General features: G+C 37.6%; 2 protein-coding genes and 1 long non-coding RNA gene across 3 annotated transcripts in view; 1 reads left to right on the plus strand and 2 right to left on the minus strand.

The window, feature by feature from the left end:
• Positions 1-3,926, minus strand: part of LOC144246224 (uncharacterized) — a 47,530-nt gene extending 43,604 nt beyond the window's left edge. Inside the window, exon 1 of the long non-coding RNA XR_014955137.1 lies at positions 2,362-3,926. This is a non-coding gene — a long non-coding RNA (uncharacterized LOC144246224). The remainder of the gene's footprint in view (positions 1-2,361) is intronic.
• On the plus strand, positions 3,759-13,160 carry CTSO (cathepsin O). Its single transcript, XM_085579490.1, has 8 exons — positions 3,759-4,421; positions 4,770-4,875; positions 5,883-6,016; positions 7,070-7,237; positions 8,640-8,761; positions 9,858-10,021; positions 10,455-10,547; positions 11,875-13,160. Exons 1-8 carry the CDS (start codon positions 3,759-3,761, stop codon positions 11,907-11,909), a joined length of 1,485 nt encoding a protein of 494 aa, XP_085435616.1. The 3' UTR covers positions 11,910-13,160.
• A 56-nt stretch (positions 13,161-13,216) lies between these two features.
• On the minus strand, positions 13,217-24,351 carry TDO2 (tryptophan 2,3-dioxygenase). Its single transcript, XM_021544767.3, has 12 exons — positions 24,163-24,351; positions 23,669-23,774; positions 22,452-22,542; positions 21,555-21,625; positions 19,760-19,887; positions 18,164-18,350; positions 17,334-17,441; positions 16,292-16,403; positions 16,112-16,169; positions 15,521-15,600; positions 14,873-14,963; positions 13,217-14,024 (listed from the first exon to the last, which is right to left on the minus strand). The coding sequence occupies exons 1-12, from the start codon at positions 24,195-24,197 to the stop codon at positions 13,871-13,873; spliced, it is 1,221 nt and encodes a 406-aa protein (XP_021400442.2). The 5' UTR covers positions 24,198-24,351; the 3' UTR covers positions 13,217-13,870.
• Between the last annotated feature and the right edge of the window lie 3 nt (positions 24,352-24,354).

Genomic DNA, 24,354 nt, shown 5'->3' on the forward strand with positions numbered 1-24,354 from the left:
AAAGAACAAAAATCTATGTAGGCTAGAAATACCTTGATTCCTAAATGGTGCTTTTTTTCTTTTATTTTGTTTCTCCTCTCAGGTGAATTTTGAAAGCCCTCTTAATCTCCTGCTGGATTCCTCTACCAACAAAATCACTGATGAAGAATACATGAAAGATATACAAACAAATTAACTGGAGCATTTACAGAAATCTGCAAAGTAGATTCTGTAAAACAGCATTACTTCTACCTATAAGCCCTCTGTCCACATTCCAAGTTTGATGGAACAAATGAGAACAATTAGAGTGAAAGATGTTTATCTGTACTTGTGCCCTTAAGCCAAGCTGCACCAAATATTGCCTGAAATTCTTCCTGAAAAGCTGACCACTTAACCCACTTTCTGAAAAGATCAAAAAAAAAACAAGCAAAAATCCAACAAGAAAATAAGACTTTAATGACCTGGATATGAGGAATTATCTCAGCTGAGGATATTTAATGTGAATTTATAGACACTGGCAAGTGGGACTGGCAATAAAGACAGAGTATCAGCTTGTCTTCAAAACCAGATTTCTCAGAGAAAAGCCAATTCTCAGATCCCTAAAACTGACAAGACTTCTTACTTCATTCTCACTCAGAACAGGTGTTGCTCCTTTCTGCATTTTTATTTTTTGCCTCACTGTTTGATTTTGAATATGCCATTCATTCATAATTCTTCCCTTACTGACAAGATTGAAGAAAAACCTTTTTAAAGGAGCTAGAGACTTACTGGTCTTTATGATATCCAGCTGAGATAAGGTCAGGTTTGAGAAGCAGATCCTACAGTTACTTCATTATTTGCAAAGGAAATATCAGGAGACACTTCATGGTCAACACAGATGTTTGTCATGATCCACCTAAGGCAGCCCCTGGCACAATTTGGTTATTCCTGCAAACCCAAGTGCTCTCATGTGTAAATTTCTTTGCTTCTCTCAAATTTTACAAAGTCCACCTTGGGGCTCAGAAAAGACAACTTCTGAACATTGGCTACATCAACATACCTCATTTACCCTCACAGGAATGCATTTCATCCCAGGATTGCAATTCCTACTTGCTTTGCTTACATTTAATAATTACCAGTGCAACTGCATTAGCAAACAACACCTCTGCAAGGTCTTAAAATAAGCAAATCCCTGAACACAATTTTTCCCCACAAGCCTTTTCAAGAAAGGGCACTTAGCTCCATCTGCTGGATTTAGACAATTTCTCTCTGAGACTGAAGACCACACAACACAAATGGACTTATTTTCCATTTGTTATACATCTCATATGCCTAAAACAGAAGTCCAAACTGCTGCTAAGTAAATACCTGCCCAAGTGCTATAAAGGCATCACTCCTACCTGAAGGTCCATTAATATATCTCATTAATACCCTTAGGAGCAGCAACACCCATCCTTGGCACACCTGTCTCCAACGCAGAACTAATTTCTGGTATTTTGCCCTGTTTGCTATGCTAATTATAAACACAGAGGCTAGGGAGCACTAAAGCTAGGCTGTCCAACCAGATTTCATTAACTATTCCAAACATCTAAGCAAAAGTCACTGGAGGAAAAAAAAAAAAAAACTGACTAGTAAATATTAATGTGATCTTTCAATCTGAACCTGTAATAATAAAAACCCACCCACTAATAACACTGCTGGGTCATGAGAAATTTTAGAAACAGGTGTTTTACAGCTGATGGGAAGTAAAGTCTCTTAGTAAAGGAATATCCTTATTTAAAGAAAACATCTTGCAATGAGTTTAGCGGTTCCTAAATATATATTCATCATTGCTTCTTCCCTTAGATGCATGGTTTCAGCTCATCAAATACTTCTAATGAATAGCCAGAACAGCATAGATATGTAAAATTTCATTAAAATATATAATTTGAAAAACTATTTACAATTATAAAACCTAAATCAGATTTGTCTGGGGGGGCGGGAGGAGGAGGGAAGACACAAATGTTTTTATCATCTATCTGTGATGACTAGTGTAACTAATATATGGCTTACCTGTGTCAATAAACCAATAAGAATAGTATCAATAAAGCCTTTAAAAAAAAACTCACCCAAACAAAAAAACCCAAAACAAAATACCCACCAAACACCTCTATACCCTATTCTTTTTATAGGCCTTATTCTAACATTATTTTTACAAGTGTATTTTCTTTTATCTTAATGAAGCATGGCTAAATTTACACTGGAGTAATTCAAAGCAGAGCAGGGACTGCATGCCTGCGCTCTATGTGTACTTTGGTGGAATTTTGCTCATCTGAACACAAGCATAAAATGTTTTTATGGCATGGTAGGTATTTCAGTGGAAAAATAAAGCCTTCTGAAACACTTTGGCTGTCAGTCACCTACCTTTGGCTGTTGTTACACTTTCTCTCCCCTGAGCCAGCCACCAGACGAGACACTGACTTTTTTTACAATCTCTCCTCCTGAACAAGATATATTGAAACATCTATTTAGTACACAGAGAGCAAATCCGGGGGAAACAAACCTTTTCCTATATTATACGGAATTTTTTTAAAAAAATCAATCTGAGATACATCTATTTTCCCAAAATAGGAGGGGATTTTTTTTTTTTGCTTGTTTGTTTGGGGGTTATTTGTTTTAATTAAAATAAAAATGAAAGCTGTGTAGCTTGTAACTACATTTCAGAAGTCCTTTGCTGCCCTCATGTGTTTCATGGGCAAAGTAACCATTGGAGTCTACACACAAAACAGCTCCTCCAATCAAGATTACTTCTGTTTGAAAACAGCATAGTCTATACAAATAATAACCGAAAAATAGCTGAAAATGTGTGTCTTTTTTCTATTAAAGCTAGGTTGGCTTGTTTAAAATTTAATTACTATGTATTAAAAACAAGAAAAAGTATTCAGCTTGAGATAATTATAATCCTGGAACAACAGATTTCAACAGATAATTATAATCCTGGAACAACAGATTGGCAGCAGGCCAATTTAGAGAGTTGATCATGTTAGACTCATGGAAAATCTTAAATTTTTAATGAAAAGTGTTTTTTTTAAAATAAAGTACTACACCCTACGCTTCTCCCAAGGGCCTCAGTGCTCAGTCACAGTTTGATGGAATTTGCGTCAGAATTTGGCTGCTGAGGTTCAAACCATCCTTAGCAAGTTATCACTATTCAGTTCTTATGTCATCCTACTCAGTCCCTAAGCTGATCCCAGACCTCAATCTGTCAATTCGAGTTTGTAATAAATTGTAATAACATCTCTAGCGCCAATCCTGGGTTTACAGTGATAAACCGCACCAGAATAACCAATAAGATCTGCCCTGTTAATAAGCTCTTCCATACACTGGCCATAAGCCACAAATAGCCTTTCCTGTAACAAAACCGGTGGCACTTCATTAGCTCCAGCTAATTCCATGGCAGGAGGGCAAAGCTGGATCGCGATCCCCCGGGTTTTCCCCAAGCACAACGCTGCCAGGTGTGCTATTGGCACTACAGGACAGGACACCTGTGTTAACAAGAGGCAGCAGAGAGAACTGAAACACACAGCAGGTTTAAAACCTACAAATATCCTATTTTCAGGCACTGCGTAAAAATGCCTGCTGATGGAAATTAAACTAAGAGGGTTCTCCTAACTCGTAGTGGCCTAATGGAGACTTTAAACGCTGAACACGGATCTTCCCCAAGTGCCAGCATGACCAGTCTCTGAGGAAAGTCATGGCTTCTGTCCATGTGTTCTTTCAGCACAAGCTCTCTCACTGGCACGCAGGGGCTGCGGGCACGGATGTGCAGCCCCGGGCAGCTCTGCTCTGCCTGCCCGTGCCTTCCCTTGCTAAAGCCTGCAACCTGCGCCCCTGCTGCTTCCCTCTGCTACTGGCAGCGCAGCTTGCAGGTACCAACTCAATCTCCTCTCGGAGGAGGGATCGCACGAATTTATGGCAGATACCTGAACGCTCAGCATCCCTTCGTCCCTCCCTTGCAGCCCTGCGCGCCTGGCGCGCATCTCCCACATGGAATACACCGCTGGAAACACGGCTCTGCCCAGGCTGAGCGCTCTCAAGCAGCACAGCTCGGACCGGGCGCATCCCCCGGGAGAAGGAGCCGCAGGAGCGCTCCCAGCCCCGCGCTCCGGAGCCGGGCGGGCGCTCCGGTGCTCCGCCTGGCCTGGCCCCGCCCCGCGGGAAGCGGCAGCGGGCTCCGCCTCCGGCCGCGGGCTGGGAAGGAAGCGGGGCTCGGTCCATTTCCCGCTCGGAGCCCGTCGGACCTCAGCCCGTGGGTGCGGGGCGGGCCGGGGCCACCCCCATGGCACGGTGGGCGCTGGCGGTGCTGGCGCTGCTGCCCTGCCTGCTGCGGCCCGCGGGCGGCCGGGCGGAGCGAGCGGCGGCGGCCCTGCGGGTACGTGTCCCCGCGGGCGGAGGTGTCCCCGCGGGCGGAGGTGTCCCCGCGGGTAGGTGTCCCCGCGGGTAGGTGTCCCCGCGGGCGGAGGTGTCCCCGCGGGTAGGTGTCCCCGCGGGTACGTGTCCCCGCGGGTGGAGGTGTCCCCGCGGGTAGGTGTCCCCGCGGGCGGAGGTGTCCCCGCGGGTAGGTGTCCCCGCGGGTACGTGTCCCCGTGGGCGGAGGTGTCCCCGCGGGTAGGTGTCCCAGCCCTCTCTTCCCGCAGCAGGTGACCAGTTCTTGTTATCTAATTTCATGTCTACTGTTACTAACCTTTCATTTTTCTGCTCTTACGGTTTGTCCCTACTGCTAACTTAATAATGCCCGCCTTTTTTTTTTTTTTTTTTTTTAATTCCTCCAGGAAAGTGCTAAAAGAATTGAATTATTGAATTCATTAGCAAAAGATAATACGACTGCTGTCTATGGAATAAATCAGTTTTCTCACCTGTTTCCTGAAGAGTTCAAAGGTATGTTTTCTGGTTTCTTCTAATGCCTTTTCTGTTGTTTTTTAATTCTTTCCCAGTACCTTGTATCTTTCACACTTACAGATTCTTCCTGTGCTGATAGTCAGCTAATTTACAATGGCTGGTACCAAACTGTAAGTACTTTTGGAGGATACAACAATCCTCTTCTGTTCTATAGTATTGCAAGGTTGAATCGCCTACAGCTTGAACATGTTTTAGTATTCAGGCTGTTCTAGTTTTCCTTGCTACTCACTGCACTTTAAAGCTTTCTTCAGTTGCAACAGAAGACAGGAAGACAAGGTTCTTCCTTTTTGAAAAAGGAAGATACACAAGGTTCTGCAGTACTTCATATTCCCTACCCCAGCACAAAATTGGCTACAGTCCAAACAATGCTTTGAGATCCATGGCTGCCTAATACCAGCTGGATCTTTCTCAAGCAGTATGATGCGCTTACTTTTTTTTTTTCCTAGAAAACTTGTATGATACCTTCCCTTCTTGCTGTTCGTGTCTGTTGTTACATTTTCTGTTCATCAGAGGATTTAATATCTTACTTTAATTTTAAATAATTAAACAGCATTTTTTCAGTGAAAACGCAGCAACTTGAAGTCTTTCAGAATCTTTATTTTCCCCTTGCACATGGCTAAAACAAAGTATTTTTTAAGTAAGTAAAATGTTTTGGAAATTTTCAAGTAAACTTGTTTTATGGAGTAGTTATTGTTCAGCTTCAGAAAATCTTCACACTGTCTACCCATATTCCCTACATACAGTAGAATGTAGGAAAATTCCTACATTCTGTTCTTTCTGAAACTGTAAAAATACTTACATTCAATCTGGAGCATAATGACTGTTGTAAAATACATGAATTTTCTATGGATTTTAGAATGAGATACAATCTTGTGTTTGTAATTGTAGATCAAAGTTACCTGTAAATTCTAGTAAAGTAGTTGTTAATGGGATTTTTTTTGTTGTTGTTGTTCATAGATCTAAAGATGTTTGTGTTCTGTATTTAGCTATTTATTTGAGAAGCATACCTCACAAACTTCCCAGATACATAAAAGTGCCAAAAGGGAAGGAAAAGCCTCTGCCGAAGAAGTTTGACTGGAGGGACAAGAAAGTCATTGCAGAAGTGAGAAATCAGCAGACAGTAAGTCCTGGTGTTTTCCCTTCCTGGTTCTCAGCAGGTAGGCTGTAGAATATAGGGAAGGTTTTGCACGGACCAGCTCTGCCAGAAGGCTCCTTGGAGCACTGGCACAAGAGTAGCCAGTTGAACATACACAAAGTCATGTAGCATTTTATGCAAAGCAGTATTAGGCTTAAAAGAATGAGGTGTAGAAGCTGTGCATTTATAAACTGTAATATGTTTTTTGATCTAGTTAAGTGAATGTCCAAATATTTTGCAGCATGTGTGTTTTCTGAAGGAGCCAAGGTAAGTTCATTACTTGATCTCATCCCACCTGGAGAGGTGTAGATCCTTTCCTCTTGTTTTTCTCACATGACTGAATCCCCTTAGCTGGTCACCACCTACATCCTTACCAGTGAATTCCTCAGGGAATGCATTCGTGATAGTAAAATAACTAGACCCCACACAATTACAGTTTATTTCAAAGTGGTTATGGTCCCTGGTAAGAAACAAGCTGCTCAATCCCCAGTGTCTCCTTTCCATGCTTCACACAGGACCTTGTGAAGAATAAATTCTGCTGCTTATTTTAAATATCACAGTTTAAAGAGCCTAGAATTTCAGTATAGGTTGCTATTGTCTAAGATTTTTCCTATTATGTTTAATTTCACTTTACCATTTTTTAAACTGTAATCTGTTTCTACAAAATTCTAGAAAAAACTACTAGTATGGTTAAAATTAATTTTATCCTGAGGCCACAGTTTTGTGTTTGTTTTTGGAAAATAGATTTCTCGTAGTAAAAGCATCCTCAGACCTATCATCAAGAACAAAAATCCATCAGGAAGGAGTCCTTAGAATTAGACACCCATAATGCATTTCTAGCATTCAGAGAGTAATATAGGGGAAAACCAGTTCAGCATTTTAAATGGATGATAACATTTCTTTATTATTGCCTTAAAAACAGAGTTCAAGGATGATGTATTAAATGAAGAGTATTGGAAGATTGTTTTGCCTCTTTTTTCATATCAGGCTTAAAAAACAAAGCTGACTTTTGCTTTCTCTGCTATTTCTCTTTATCAGTGTGGAGGCTGCTGGGCTTTCAGCGTTGTAGGTGGCATAGAGTCTGCCTATGCAATTAAAAGAAACACCCTGGAAGAGCTCAGTGTGCAGCAAGTTATTGACTGCTCATACAATAACTACGGCTGCAACGGGGGATCCACTGTTAGTGCTTTGAGCTGGCTGAACCAGGTTTGAAACTCTTTGTGAAAATCCCAAAAGACTTCATCAGCTTCTCTACTAGCATTCTTATTTACTGGAAAAGAAGTGATAGGGAAGGTGAAATGTACAGGGTTTTTTTTTTAATCATATGTGTGTGTACATATATGCATACCATTTGTGTGTTTGTATATATGTATATATGCTTATTTATTTAGTTTGGAACCAAGAGAACATTAGCTCAAGCAGAATTGAAATTTGATTGGAACTTTATGGTCCAAATATGTGCTTGTGAACATAACAAATCAGTCCACAGGGGTTGAAAATAAAGTTCCTGAATTCATTTGCAGGCATACAGTACCACTGTGGACAGAGCCACCTATGCATATGGCATTTTGTGGATTTAAAGCACCAGCATCTGGGGAAAAGGAAAGATCTTGATGTTTTCTGTTTTCAAATTGCAGTAGTTTCTGTTGCAAACACTGTAAAATTATGTACAAGTGTGTTTGGAAAACCTCAAAATAAAATGAACTGCATTTACCTTTGTTTCCCTTGCAGACCAAAACATGGAAAATGCATTCAAAGTTTCTACTTCAGTTGTTGCTAACACATTTCATTTTATTAAAAACTCAAAATGTGTGTTAATAACATAGGTAAACAGAAACATTTTAAAATATCTTTGAAATAAAAAGTACTCTCTCAGATTGAATTACAAAAATATAAAAATAGTTACTTTGTTTTTTGAATTTAAAAAAACCCAGAATTTAAGAAAGTGTAATTCTACCCCTGAAGAGTAATATACCCATGGGTAATAACATTATAGATAAGTTTGAATATCAAGAACAATAGAGGATACTCACATTTATTCCTCTGAAGGAAAATTCCCTCTTGGCAGAAGAGGAACCACAGATTAATTGGGCTGAAGAAGTCACTGTCATAAATATGCTGTACTCCAGAGGACATGAAAAGTATAAAAGGCTGATGCATACATCATGTACTAGCATGAGAATTACATGCTAAGGATTTACAGTATTTGATACAACTTTTTTGGGATTCTTGTGCTTCTTCAACTGTCCCAATGGTAGTATAATTTTGAGTGTGGGAGTCATTTGAAGAGAATGAATTGTTCATGAATGAACTGAATTAATATCTATGTATTGAAATTGACAGAGGATTGCTTATGAGGATAGTTTAAGCCAGATATGCCTTTAAATTTAGTTTCTTATTTAAAGATTTCTGAATCCCCTTCTGAAGCTCAGTGAATAAGTAAACTAGAGATAGTAAATAGTTATTTCACAATGTGACATTTTTACGTCTAATCTTGCCCAGTACACACTGAATTTTGAGTGGGTTATGTGGTTATTCTCCATACATTTTGAGGTGCATAGTGGTAAAGTCAAATGCATTAAATTCTTACTCAATTACCTTCTTGCAGACCAAAGTAAAACTCGTGAGAGATTCAGAATACACTTTCAAAGCTCAGACAGGACTGTGCCATTATTTTGAGCGCTCAGATTTTGGAGTTTCAATAACAGGATTTGCTGCATATGACTTCAGGTAGCTATTATTCATTCTTTTCTTTCACTGTACTTTTCCTTCTGTGTTCAGCAATCATGGAGTTTGGTGGAGTGAACAGTGCATTGACCTGGCAAAGGTTGTGAGGTTGATTGCATCAGTTCTGTAGCTGTGTGCTGGAGGATTAATGCCTAACATCTTTGAAAGTTAAGGCTTGCCACAATGAATCCACTCAACACTGCCATCACTGAGCATATATGAGCATTACACTGCTTTTGTCAGAAACAGTAAATTCTACCAATAGTAACTGGAATTTATTGAAAAAAACAGGAAGCATTCAACTACTTCAGTATTCATGTATTTACATATCTACCCACATCCTCTCCAACCCATGACTTTAGAAACAGTGTTGTCAACTGAACTCTGTAAAAACTTAAGCTTTTTAGGTTTCTGTGTGAAGAAACTTCATTTCTAATTTTTATCAGTACATTACAGCTACTGTATAAAGACAAGAAGTATTATTCTGACTATGAATTGCATTACTTCTAGATATAAGTAAACAAAATCAATCATATCTTTGCCAGCCTGTATTTGCCAAATTTAGTTAATGAACATATTTTCAGTGTTGAAAATTTCCTGCTCCAGATAAATAAAACTGTATGAGGGTGCTAATGATAGATGTTTGATAGCAGAAATGTCCTGTGTTCTGATATGTTTGAGACACATACTTTAGTATATAATTATGTTAATTAGCTACTTCTGGAGATTTAAAAAAACAGTGGGAAATTCTACTACAGACTATTGGTTTGCTCAAAGCTGGTTTTGTTTGAGAAGAGTGATGTACAAAAAATATGTAGTGCTTTCCATTGCCTGCTGGCTTGACCTAGAAACCTTCTGCTTTTTAATATTGTTATGTGTTTGGATCTACACTTGGCCCATAGTTTGTGTGTCCTGTATTTGTATCATGGTGTTGTAGTATATGAAATACATAATTACTGATGTGTGATATGTAGAACGTGGAGGAAAGAGTTTAATTGTTTGATTTTTAAACTGTTCTTAACATGTAGATTACAATCACGCTAATCACTTTAGAGTGCTAACTTAAGTAACTTGGTATTTTTACTCACTTCTTTTGCAGTGGTCAAGAAGAGGAAATGATGAGGATGCTTGTCGGCTGGGGCCCTTTGGCAGTGACAGTCGATGCTGTTAGCTGGCAGGATTATCTTGGTGGAATCATACAGTATCACTGCTCCAGTGGAAGAGCAAATCATGCTGTTCTTATCACTGGTTTTGACAGAACAGGTGCGTTTCCACCAGCTGAACTTCAGCACAGTAGGTTTCTTTTACTTGCAACTTGCCTTTTGTGTGATAAGTGATTAAAATCAGGACTCGATTTTCTGTTGTAAGCTGTTGGGTTTGATGTCAGATCAGTTCTGGAAGTTCTGTGAAGATCCTATCATCTTCACATCAGCCAGAAGAAAAATTATTTTTGTCATTGCTTCTTCAGTTCTGTGGGATTTCATCCTTGTAAAGTCAAGATCATATCTGTATGTGTCTTTATGCTAGAAGAGCCCATACCCAGTCTTCTCATACCAGAATATTAGCTCTGTTATCTATGTGAACAGTGGAAAAGAAACCGTAAGATACTGAAATGCTAATTAACTCTGTGGAGTGTTAGGAGGCTGGAGCTTCCCAAGTCTCATGTTGTCTCTTGTTCATGAAATGTCTCTTCCAGGTAGCATTCCTTACTGGATTGTACAGAACTCTTGGGGGCCCACGTGGGGAATAGATGGCTACGTTCGTGTTAAGATGGGTGGCAATGTCTGTGGTAAGTCTGACAAAAAGTAAGTGGTAAAGGCCATGGGCTGGGATATGTTTTTCAATGGCTACCACAAATTAATATCATCATACTATAATATATATAATAATATAATAAAGATATAATGGCATTCTGAGAGAGGCAGTACAAATCACTGCCATGCTTTAAAAGAGGTTAAATGAGTCCAGATGGAAAAATAAATGAAGTGGTTGCTAGTTCAACCAAGGCATGTAGTTAAATGATTTGAAAAGCACCATGTAAAGGCAAAGCTGTATCAGACAAAACAATCCAGGTACTGTTGTCCCTTACCATGCAGAGTAATGGCACTGTAAAATATCCAGCCATGTGTGATGGTTGTAGGTGGGTGCCATCGCTGTACTCCCTGCAGGTAAAACAGCTGCTGTCCTTGTCTGGTGGGTGCCATCATCTCTGGGCTCAGTTTAACAAGCACGTATGAAAAGCGAATCTACCTGGGAATTGTGTACCCTCCTTGTGGCTTTTCTTGTAGGACAGAGATATATCCTTTTAGTGCTAGTTCAATCTCCTGCCCTATTGTAGTTTGCATTATTTTTTTTTTTTTTAATATTTGAGGGATTTCTGTAGCAGTAAATACCCAGTTTCTGCTAGATATGGAGGTAAGGCAAGTCAAGCTCTGGTTTGTCATCAGATTGCTGAGCCAAATTGGTGGGACATTTCCACTAGATTGGACGTGTGTATCTGATATAATTTTATGTGTTAAAGTAACCATTGGCTTTCCCTTCCATGTGTGTTTCACAGCAGCTCTCAGTCATTTCAGGAGGTTTTAGATTATCTAGGTCTTCTGCACATAAAGAATAGACAATGTTAATTTTGCCTGCACTTAGTAAAGATCAGAGCAATGTATCCAGTCGTAGCTTTCTCATGTTACTGAATCTGTGTTCTTACTGTTGTTGTAGAAGTAGTGATAAAGCAAGTCAATTATAAGAGATGGCAGGGAGAACAGATATGTTGTTTTCAAAACCTGTTCTTTCAAAAAGCAGGATTTTTCACACTTTCTGTAGTGTACCACACAGGAACTATCCAGAAAGGACAGTAGTTGCTCCTTTTCCTACAGAGATAGTCTTCTGATTTAGAGGTGCTCTGAGACCACCAGGATATAAAATTTTGAACACAAAAGCAGAGGAAGGAGAAGATTAGGTTTCAACTACACACAGTGCCAGGAGAGGAAGAAATAAAAAGGTTGCAGATGATTTCCTGGGTTCCTACTGTCATGCCATGGAGGGGAGAGGGCATTATATGAATTCTGGGATGTCTCCACTTCAGGATTTATTAAAACAAAATTTTACATCATTTCTAGGTATAGCAGATACAGTTTCAGCAGTATTTGTTTGACATTCCTCTGGGCCTCTACAGATGGTCAAAGACCACAAATATCATTTGTGGACAGACACTGTATATGAAGATGTAATTCGAAATATCATTTTCAAATATAAGAAATGGCTATAAGGGCAATTCCTGCAACTCCTGGCTGAAGTTTTTAAAAATGTTTTTGTTTGGACTTTGTGTTGAATGCCAAATTTCTCATGGAGAAAGAAGACTTATCTGCAGAGTGCACAAATAGAAGCTACAAAGATGGACTGAAGCCTCAAATGTAAGCTTTATCCAGGTGCTGAATACTAGTCCATTGAAAAATCTTAAAAGGAAAGAAATCATGACAAGAAGGAATTTGAATCAAAAAAAAACAATGGTATAAGAGTATATTTGAAATCATTTGACTATAAGAAGAATCATGAGTAACAGTTTAGAAAGTCAGCAATTACAGAACATATCCAATAGAGTGAGTGCTAAATTTCACTCATTAATTGAATTCAGAGGTGAGACTTGCTGGTAATAAAAAGGTGTTCCAGGTTTGCTGAGCTGTGAAACTGCAGCTGTGGGCAAATACAACTAGAACTCACAATGAAACATGTAATTCTAAAATCCTCTGAATTTTTCACCTCAAATGCTTTACCTGTATCTTTTAAGAAGGGCTACTATGAAAAGTATTGAAACAATTCTGTAATTTTTGCACACAATTACTGCACCATATTTTTAGATTAGTTTTTTTATAACTTTTATGACAAATGCAATGAGTGTTTATGATTGTCTATTGTTAAGTGTTGCTGGTTTTTTCCTTCTAATTGTTAATATTTTAAATAAAAGGAAGACCAAGTGTAATGTTTCTTTACTTCAGGTTTTGTTTCTTACTGAATTTATTTGGCTGAAAACTTCAGTTTTAAAAAATGTGTAGTCGAGTGTTGTGTAGTCTGGTCTTCCCCGATGTCTTACAAACAGATAGCACACTTCCATAACTGGAAAACAAAGTCCCTAATGGGCACAGATAAGAATGATGTAGTCATAGCAGTATGAAACACAGACATGCCTCCAGTGAATTTGAGGTGTTACTTCCAGATATAAGTACCTGAAGTGCTGTGGTAGAGGGAACTTACCAGAAATTCCAGCCTACAGGGTTTGTGTCTTTCCAAAGGAAGTACTTAAAAAGACAAAAGTCCATTTAATGAGATGACACTGCTTTATCAGTATTCTGTAGCCAAAGTTGCCTTTTATTGTATCTCAATATGAATAAAAATCACTTTAAATGCCTATCATACTCTTGTTTGAACTTTATAGTTTGCTTTAGAAGAAGACTTAACAAAAGATGAGCATTAATACTGCTTTATTTGAAATGCAAAGTAAGTACTTGTATCTGCCATTTTTAACAGTATTTCTACATAAGGGATTTACATTCACATGTAAAGAGATAGCAACATGATTCTTGATGTATTATAAGTTCAGGATGGTTTTTTGGTTTCTATAGAGTCAGGGCTTACTTTTTTGAATCTAGCTTTTGAAACTTTTAACCCTAAATTCCTTTTGGAATTGCACTAGACCTCCAAAAAGAATATTCTTCTGAAGGTGATGAGATTGATTATATCCTTAACTGGTCATAAATTAGTAGCAGCCATTAGGCAACCAAGCAAATACAAAAATATGTACAAATAAGGCATGATCATAATAACTGCGTGTAATTTTCTCACTTTCTCTAGGTGTAGGCTTTAAGAAGCCAGCCAAGAGTTAAATTGGTCATTGGGTTGAATTAGGGTATCATTCTAGCCTTAACATAGGCTAACTCAATACAGATTTATTTTTTTTCTACAAGCAATTAATTTTTTCCACAGGCCAGTTGTTCTATTCACAAAGCTGTCATACATAAATACATATTTACACACCCACACTCTTTGTGGAAATGGCTGGGAGCACCACTGAAGGTGAAAGTCAGGAAGTTCTTTATAGCAACAGCCTAGAAAGGCAGGCTAGTCAGAGTCGTCACTGCTGAAGTAGGAGCTGTCACAGTATTCTGCTGTGTAAAGGAATTTATGAATGCTTGGGTTCATCTTTGGTATCCAGTGTCTTGGCACTAGAAATGTTGAAAGATTGAACAAATCCACAAACACCTTGTATCTGTCACTGAAAAAGACAATTGGAACAATAATTCCATCAGCATAGAAAGACATAATTTCTAAATCCTTAGTAATCATTCCTTCTCACGCAAATAACGTGAATTCTTCCTGTAACCCTCCTGAATATTGCAGAGCAAGAAGAATCCAGTCCTGACTTCCTAGGGCATAGCATATTAGGCTTAATAGGGATCTAGAGTAACATCCGTCTTCTGAAAATGTAGTGTCCTTAAGATGAGATCTCTAGTAGATTCTATCTAGGAACAATAATGTTAACCTGACATTAAGGTGGAGTGGGACACCTTTCTAAAAACGACAATCCTTGAAATCGGTGTTATCATCTGCCTTCTACTCTGCCCTCTGTTCCATTGGTTGTGATAGTAGTTGCTCACAGCACTACATGGTGGTTCATGGCTCTTTGAGAGCAAGCCTCAAAGAAGATCCTCTTTTAAGGATGTTGTGCAATTAGAGGTCATGCTAGGGAATAAAGAAACTGTCACACAGTAGCTGGGGCTCACTTCCAGCCTGTGTCACCTTGTTAACTTGGGCTAGCTGGCACACCAGCTGAACAATGCAGGGTTAATGTTATTGCTATCTGTAACACCTGGACCCCTTGACTGAGAATTACAGATGGCACTTTGCAAAAGTGATCAAAAGTGACCTTTTTGCCCTAGAAGGCTTGGAATTTATGTATCACTGATAAATAAATGTTCAGCAACCAAGGGGAGATATGCTAGAGTCCCAGAAGAGAGTCAGCAGCCCTTTGGCCCCCAGTGAGCCATCTGAAATATGTGTCCCAGCATTAGGGTATTTATGAACTGCATTGTTGCAGGTAACAGGGAACCACGTTATTTCTACCTCACTGTTGAGCGCAAGTAGTGGTAGCCTGATGAGCCTCCAGTGCCAGCCTTGCCACCAATCATTCTGTGCACCAAACAGACATGGTTATCTAAATGATACAACAGGAGAAAACAGCACATGTTCAGTATTTAAATATAACTAAAGGGTCACGCTTATTAAAGGTCATTCAGAGATCTTTACAGAGATACAGAACTATAATGCAGGGGTTCATTCTGCCATTCTTCAGTCAATGAATATAAAATTATTGTTAATTCAGAATGAACACACTAATTATTATCATTACTGTGCTCTGTTAATACAGAGTTATACATTCACTTATGTATGTCTAGATAGGGAAGGAGGCAGAAGGAATGTTTGCATATAAAGACATGTCATTATGAGTTTTTGGGATTGAAAAATATATACTCATCCCTTAAATAAGCTAGTACACTTAAAGCAGGTCAGAGAAGTGGTAGCTATACCCAGGAACCTAATTATCACAGAAGCAGCTCTTTATATTTCCTCTTGGCTGAAGTACAAACAAAAAAAGTCATTCCTAAAGCATGAACTCCAAAGCTCAATTCTAAGACTGGGTGTAACTCAGAGACAAAACAATTTATTTACATCTAGAAGAGGGAGTGTCACAGTCAAAAAAATCAAACTTACATCTCCATTTAGTCATGAGCACATCAAGATCCATAAGGGAGGTAAGAAGCTGAAAGGGAACCTGGAAACGAGGCTCCTCCCTTGGAAAATGAATGAGGAGACAGTGAGACCTCTCAGCATAAGCTGTATTTTTCAAAGTTGCATTTAAGCAGTGCTTAGTGACTTAAAACATGCTTTTCCTAAATTGTACTGTAATATCACTAGGTATTTTAACAAATGCTTCCGCTGTGTAAGTCTTGATCTGCCCCTTTATTTTTGAACTTGGAAAAGGACTCCAGATCTTTCTAGGACAGGCAGAACAAGGCATTTACCAGTTACAATCTGAGAAGCAGCATCTGGTTAAGTGAGGACCAGCTGCCCAGAGGGGATGTGCAACCTCCATCCTTGAAGATACCCAGAACTCAGCAGGATATGGCACTGAGCAGCCTGGTCTGACCTTCGAGCTGTATCTGAATAATCAGGGTTCCTGTGGAGGGCTGAAATAGATTGCTTCCCACAGCCCATTCCAGCCTGGCTGAACCTGTGCTGCTGTTGTTAACCCTCACCTCTCCTCCTGGCCATCACCATCAAAGACACGCCTTACAACATTACCTGTAGAAGTAGATCATCAATGCCCCCTTCAGTGCTTTGTAGGACAGTCGTCTATCTCCTGCAAAATACAAGTGTCCTCAGTTTGTTGCTCATTCTTCTGCAGCTTTAATGCTATAACACACATTTGTAAATAACATGTATAAAACATACAGAATGCATATTGGTGCATATAATATCTACCTTTACTGAGCAGATGTTCATGGCGTTTTTCATCAAATAATGAAAGCAATACATCTTTTTGTTTTTGGAATTCAGACAATAAGTCATCTTTTTCTTCTGAGTCTGCTTTGGCCTTTGATATTTAAAACAAAGACAAGCTTTAGAATTCAGCAGGGAGAATTAAGCACTTGAATGACTCATTTTGCAACTTTTATTTAAATAAATACTCTGAAGTAAGAATCTTAGATGTAAGAACTATATTTTCAAATAAGATACATGAGTCACTGTCCTTTGAAAAGTACAGTTACTGAGAAACATACAATTAAATAGATTCCAATACAACTCAGATAAATGAATATTCAAACAAACTGGCAATTTATCACATTTCTTTGTCTAGAGACCTTAAAAAAATTTAATCATACTTTGTTTGAAGTCTGATTTATTTGTTTTCAAGACCAAAAATTTATATCCTTACAGAGCGGTGGGCAATAAAATTATAAATAAAATTGTAAATAAAAAATTTTAGATAAGTTAGAAAGTTATAAACAGATATTCTCAGGAAGTTGATAAATTCCTATTATTTTTTCCATTAAAAATGAAAATATTAAAAAATATTTTCTAGTCAAAGCTGCAGGTCTTAAAATAGTCAGGGATTTTTTGCTGCTAGTTTGCCTGTGTAATTCAAATGATCACATAGCAGCAAATTGCTGTATACTGTTAAACAGAAACAGCTTGTTAATAGTGGCATTCCATAGCTACAGTTCAGGGGCCCAAAGTTGTAGTTTCAGTAAAATCAACTTCAGCCCTTCCATTGATACTAATCCATCCCTTTTACAATCCAAATTATCCATGTATCTCATGCTTTAAATTGTCTTAGATGTCAAATTTTAAAAATATTCCTATTTCCTGAAAAATTTCCATTTTTTTTCTGCTTCTTGCAGACAAAGACTGATGAAGATTAGGTGAGTGAGAAACTTTGAATAAGCTAAAAGTTAAATTTATGTCCGAATATCATTTTGCATTATGTCTTTGCTTATAGGTAATTCAAAAGTAAACTATATACCTGTATCAAGGCAAATTCCTCTTCTAAGCCTTTTAAAACATTCTCTTCAAATTGTCCCCAGAAATCAAATTCTTCTGAATCAAGTCCCGGGGTTCTTTCCAGCCATGCCTTTAGTAATAATAGCAGTAGTAGTAATAATAATAATATGTTCAAACAATAACAATGCAACTGCATTATCCTATGATTGCAAGTTATAGCAACACAAATTCTACTACTGCAGTTCTGGGTTAGTGTCCTGTACAAGTGCTTATTGCTAAATTCAGAATGTCCTTGTGGGTGATTTACACTGCATAATGGTGCCATACCAGCCCCCTCAGGTTCCAGATTGCATGGCCAATGTTGGAAGACATTTCTTGTTCTAAGGATATCTTTAAAATGAATTACAGGAAAACAAATGTTATTCCAAATATATAGGATAAGAGTAATGAGAAATCTCAGAAGGAAGACATAGAGTCATCTATAGTTTTTAACCTCTCTAATATCCATCACTAACAATGGGACTATTTTTAAAGTTTTCCTTCCAAAAGGCATGAAAAACAATGCAAATGAAACAGTGCATTTACATTCTTAGCTCACACTTCCACAATGCAATTTACCAGTTTAACAGCCAGAATTTTCAGATGAAAGGGAGACCTTGTGAAAAGTCAGTTGGTTTACTAACAACTAACCCTCTTCCGTGTCAAATCTGTCAATAATCCCAAACACAATTGACAGAGAATTTGCCAACATATTTGTTCCTCTTAAGGTAGGAGAATATGTCACTGACACTAATGAAGGACATTCTTGGGAGATGGGGAAAATGAAGCAAGGTCCAAGACGGACATTGTTACCTCCACAAGTTGCAGTAGTGTTGGTTCTTGCTCTGATTGAAGCAGTAGTTCATGATCCTTTCCCTTGAAGTTATCACGGTAATGCCTTCTGTTATAGGGGACTCTCAGGCTTTGGGGAACACCAATCTTGTTCTCTAGCAAGCGAAACTGCAGGCTCTGAAAACCTGAGGCTGGGCTTAGGTAGTATCTTTGGGAACAGAAGAAAATAAAATAGAAAAATGCAGGATGTTATTTTATAGTGGTGCATTTCTCTTGTTATCTAAAATCCCCCCATATTTCACATCTGAAGAATATCAAATAACTATCTGAGGACTTTTTTATATGACTGCACTTAGGAAAAGGAAAAAAAAAACCAAGCAATTTTAATGCAACTACAGTGTACATATAATCTCATTTTCTAGTTCTGTATTGTTTGTGCATACACAGGTAGTACAAACATAAACATGTGAATTTGTGCTTTAAAAGAGCAGCTTTGTGCATGTGATGTACAGGAGGCAATGTTAGTGAATATAATTTCCTTTTCAAAGAGACTAAGCAGCTGCGCCCCAAAAAGCTGTTAGAAAATTTTTCACAGCAATAACGTGCCAAAAACATGCCATTTTAGATAGCCTTTATACACAGTATAATTCCTATATATTATTATATATAATAGTCTATACAATATATATGTCTATGCAATAGTCTATGCAATATATATGTGTGCAATATTGCATATTGCCTTATTCTATAGTGTAGAATAATGCTCAGAAAAACTTTCACTGGGTTTTTTTGAGGGATTCATTAATGGGAATCTTAAGAGTTAAATCATCTGACCATGGTGAAAAACAATTACTAATAAAAGCAACCTGTAATCCCACATAGATAATTGTAATGCATTTTGACTTGTGAGTACAAGATTTGACAGAGACACATCATTGATTTAATCTTATGTTTTCTTATTAAATGTGGTTGAAAAGCTGAAGCAAGTATGGATCAAAATGGATGATTAGCCCATGGACTTCCCCTGCTGTAGGGTAATGCTAGATTCAAACAAGTGAAGAAAAATCCTAGTTTCCTGCTCTTTTCAATAGGGAACATTAAAAGATAGAAGGGAAAGGGCATCAAAATACAGAAGTGGATGGGATGCTGGATGGCACTGAGGTCACAAGGCAGACCCAAAGCAACACCATGCAAACCAAGACAGCTGAAATACCTGTTTGATAATCTAGAGAGAGTTCATGTCTCTCCCCCAGGATTATCTATGATTTGCAATAGAACAAGGCTTCAATCTGCAGAGCCAAGTTTCAACTAAATTGCTAGCAGAACCATGAGCTATTTATGTTGTTTCTGCTGTTTTAACTCTTGACCCTGAAAGCAGTCAGCAGTACCCTACACAAAAGTGTCAACAATTCACTTGTACTTCTTTGCAGAACAAGCTGGACTCACAGCCAGGCTCAATTTCATTATTGACCTTTGCACTCTAATGTCATTTTTGCCTCTCCAAGGTGAGCTCTCAGCTTGCTGGCAGACACCAGCACACATGCAAAACTCACAATTAGTTATAAGGGTGGAAATTACCAGCTTGTGGATTGCTGTGGAGGAATAATAAGTCTTTACCTGAAATCAAAGAAGTCCAATGCAGTCATAGTTTCCAAAACTGAGAACTGTTCCACCAGTAATTTCAGAATCAGTGAAATTCTGTTCATTCGAGTAATAACCTTCAGCATGTTCCTCTCATCTCTTACCTGTAGAAAAAAAATAAATATCATAACCAGAATGGTGTTTTCTCTGGATCCTACCTAGTTATTTCACGTCTTTTCACTGTTGTACATCACTGTAGTTCCCAAGTCCTTCCCATGTGAAATCCATAGAGGCAGAATCTCATATGGAATAGAGCACTCTGGTTTTAACTTAAAACAGAAACTCTAATTTTCAAAGATTGAAATATGTTTTTTTCTGACTGATGTTACATTACAGGTAGGCCTATCCTACAGCGCTTTTTTTCTTTTCTGTTTTTGACTAAAATAGAAGTCAAAGAAATTAAATTCTAAAAATAATTTATCATTTCCAATAATAACAATATTATTGTAACTTAATATATGTATGAAAATTATATCATTTTTGTTATAATTACTTATAGAATAATTTATATTCTTATTCCATTCTACAAGCAGGTATGGAAATTACTTAAAAGTTGAGAAGCAAAATAATCTGACAGCTACATCAGGAGAGCACATCTAAAATATGTTCATCAGAAATGTGCATTAGCAAGCAGAGAAGAAGAGAAAAGACTCCATCTGGTGGGAAATAGAAAATACTAAATAGAAAACACAGAAATTCTTTTTTTTGCTCAATTAAACACTCTGCCTGCAGAGGAGTCTGCTAAAATTCCTTTCAGTTTCAATAGGATTAAATTTTTCTCTAAAATCCAGGCATGCAACCTGGAAATATCAAACTACAAAAAATGGCAGATGATATTAATTTCCCTAATTGCTTGACCTTAACATTGACTATTCAAATTGTGATTACAAGCAAGGCTTCATAAAAAAAAAATTACTCTTCTTAAGAACTGATTATGGTCAGTTGTAATTTGATAAAATATTAAAGTAAAAGCCAGTGAAATTAGGAATATAGTGGACAACAGAGAGCATTTTCATTGGACCTTATTAAAAGAAGGTTCCTTCTTTCAATCTGGTCTGCTTCAAATTTGCTTCGCAGACACATGCTAGTGATGTACTCAAGGTAATTCTCAAACTGCATACAGTCAGATTTTTCTGTGGATGTAGTATCAATTCAAGAGTTTTCCATTCTTACCTACTGTTATGATGTGTGTTTAGCTTTGGACAAATGTGAAGATGTGGTTATATTTGTAATTTTCAGAACTTCTTGCACAGTATTACACTGCTTTGGATTCTTACTTCTCTGTTGGATTTACTATTACACAAACACTAAAATGAGTTCTCCTCACAGCAGATATTGGATGGAAAGAGATAGTATGTAGATTTCAGAACAAAGGAGAAATTACTTTTCAATATAAAAATATCTGTGAGCCTTCTGCTTTTCATTTTTGCCTTTGAACCTGCTTTTTCTGCAGTAGATATTTCCAACTTAATTTTTTGCAGTTACCCAGCACTAGCAAGAGAGTATGAGAGCATTTTGGCCAATGGAATTGGTCTTGGAAGGTGATCTACACATAAGGCATACTTCAGGAGGAAATAAGGTTTTGCTGATCAAAAATCTGTACTATCAGGATATAAGAGCCACTCAGCCAAATTTTATTTGGTCTTTTGATGCTGTTTCTAAAAAGAACACATGTTGTTTTAGTAAACCCAAGTAGATCAGACTGAGAAGCAGGAAGCAAGAGAAAATTAGGGCTGAATTTTCCCCAAAATAATATCCGTTTTTAACTTACATGACCATTTTGAAAGATCACTCGAACAGAGTCCATTTCCCACAAAATCTGCTTAAACCAAAGTTCATATGCTACAACAAGAAAGACACTGTTAGCATCAATTTCAAGGTTACTTTGTTCTTCTTAGCACTGATAAAGAAAAGTTCTTACATGCTGATCTGAAATTCACAGCCTACATTGACACTGCCAGTGTGCAAGAAGATGCTGACACATACACTTGTTACAGTATTCTGTCCTTTACCTAAAGTATCTGACAAACTAATCTAGAGTAGAGAATACTGACGGAATTTTTAAAAACATGTTTTATATATAAGATATTTGATCTGCAGATTGTTCATTACAAAAGGAGGAAAGAGAAAATCCAGATCTGATACTACTTCAATAAAATCTAACTCTACACCTGCTTACGAACTACGTGTTTTCTGTCCATAACAGAAAATATCATCAGGCCAAGGTCTGAAAAACAGGAAGATCTGGGCATTGAGGAGTGCCTAACTGGTGTGATGATTTCTAGACAGATTCTAGATGGCTAAAAGTGAAGTTTCAGAGAAGGCCCAAGGCAACACACAAAATTTGTGTACATAACCTGCATAGCAGCCTGTTGCTTGGACAACACCAAGGTTTTCACCACCTTAATTTCTCTAAGAATGGAACCATCTATATCTTATGTTATCAAATCCAAAGTACTTATGGCTTCACAAGCACAGAGTTGATTACTGCCTTACAACTTATATATGAATATATGCATATATATACATATATAAAAACAGATAAAAGACAGAGGTATTGCTGTGCTAGTGTCTAAAATTAAACCAAATCATGTACTGCATGTGTCAGCACCAAATAATTCCCTGTGGCAAAAATATTGGTCAACCACTGCTGCACTCCTCCACTTACCTTGATGTGTGACAATGAAAAGATGCTCATCATGGATTTTTTTCCCTTTCTTCTCACTCTCAAGTTCTTGAGCATTCAGTATTTTGTTCAGCTTAAAAATAAAGGTAAGAACTGTTCTGTAAAGCCCTCCATTCTACTATTAGTAATGGCAGTTTTACTGCATACAGCTAATTTTTAAGAATAATATTTTTTAAAAATACACAGGTTATATGAGAAGTTTGACTAAATTGTCTCAGGTATGACTTTTTAATTAGAAAAAGAGACCTTGCCTGAAATGGAACATTTACATACCTCAAGTAATAAAGTTTTGAAAATAATTTTAGGGATAATTTTAATTATATAAATATATATAAGTATAGTTAAAAAAATAGAGAAAACAAAATATCCAGCATCTTTTGCAGATTTTATATCTATACTGTTGTGTCCCATGAAAATAGAGTTCCTATAGTAATATTCTGAGTAATCATACAACATCATCAGCATAAGAGCTGAGTTGAGGCAATAATAATAATAATTTCAGTTCTGACAGTATTCAATTTTTTCATAGCCAAATTTGCAATCTAATCACAGCTGTTTCCAAATAATCTTTGCAAGATTATAAAGAGTATGTCAACAAATCAAAGTTGACATACTCTTACTTTAGTTCTAAAGCACAGAGCAATTCACCTCACTTCATGCTGTCTGGAAAAAAGAAAACAAAATAGCTTCTGGATTCTTTTATTACCTATGGTATTTTATTTTACTTATTTCTTAATTACTTCTAGCTTTTACAGTTTTGGTTTGGGGTTTTCTTATGTTCCCCCCTAGTCATCATCCTACCCCCTATATTTCTGAAATAGATTTTTCCAGGCAAGTATTCTGGGCTTTCAAGGACATCACACAGAGCCTGCTGACATGCAGAAATTGTTGAGTGATTATTGTCAGACCAAAGAAAGCTTTTACTGGTATGTCATTTTACAGTTTAAGCCTGCATATATGGATAATTCCCTAGCAACCCCCCCCCAAATATCCCTATTCCTTGTAGTTTGAGAAGTCTTCCCATAGTCCACCTTGAGGTCTCAGCTGAGACGGGCACCTGTGCCTGTCACACCTGGAGATGTCTCAGTAAGTGACTGCTGGGAGAAGTGTCAGGCTCAGGTGCTGCCTCAAGTCATAAGAGGCAGGACAGCAAACATGACAGCAAACCCGGACAGCAAACATGAAATCCTTAAACTTACTTGTAGGTATTCTCCATAGATAAGCCCACCTTTGCTGGCTTTTTTTATTCCTTCTTGAGATTTGTCATCATTTTCATCTTCCAAAGATAGCTTGTTAAAATTAAATCTAAGAAGAAAATGAAGTAAATATGTTAACCGTTTAATTAAAGAATTATGAATATACCTGCATTTTACTAACAGATGCATCTACAATTCAAACAATGCTTTATTTTGATAAACAGAGCAAGTAAAGCAGGCTTTTGATAAAAACTGAAATTCCTCTTTTCACAATAACAGCTGGTAACATCACATAAAATAACAAGTGCTCAGACAAGTCCTTGTATGATCTGTACTCATTTAGCAATAGCTAAATGATTTAGCAATAGCTAAATTATAGCTACAGCTGTCTATTTGTTGATAATAAGTAATTCCTCTCTGAGATTTCATATTTTGCACTAACACCTTGTCATTTGAATTGAATTTCTAAAGCAAAAACAGAGAGAGGAAGGACTCACAGGTAATTCTTCCCCGCAAAGGGGCACTGGCTCATGATTTCAGGATCCAAACTTGCTGAGCTGCACACCGGGGAAAATACCCTGTTAGTGTTCCCAAACCTGCTGCAGCTCCCTTATATGTAGCCTCATCTCACTGCCAAGACCAACCCCCAAATTCCTCTCTTTAGCCCTCAGCCCATCCCCACTATTCAA

This window comes from Lonchura striata, chromosome 4 (genome assembly GCF_050655825.1).
Source record: "Lonchura striata isolate lonStrDom1 chromosome 4, ASM5065582v1, whole genome shotgun sequence".
NCBI classification, from domain to species: domain Eukaryota; kingdom Metazoa; phylum Chordata; class Aves; order Passeriformes; family Estrildidae; genus Lonchura; species Lonchura striata.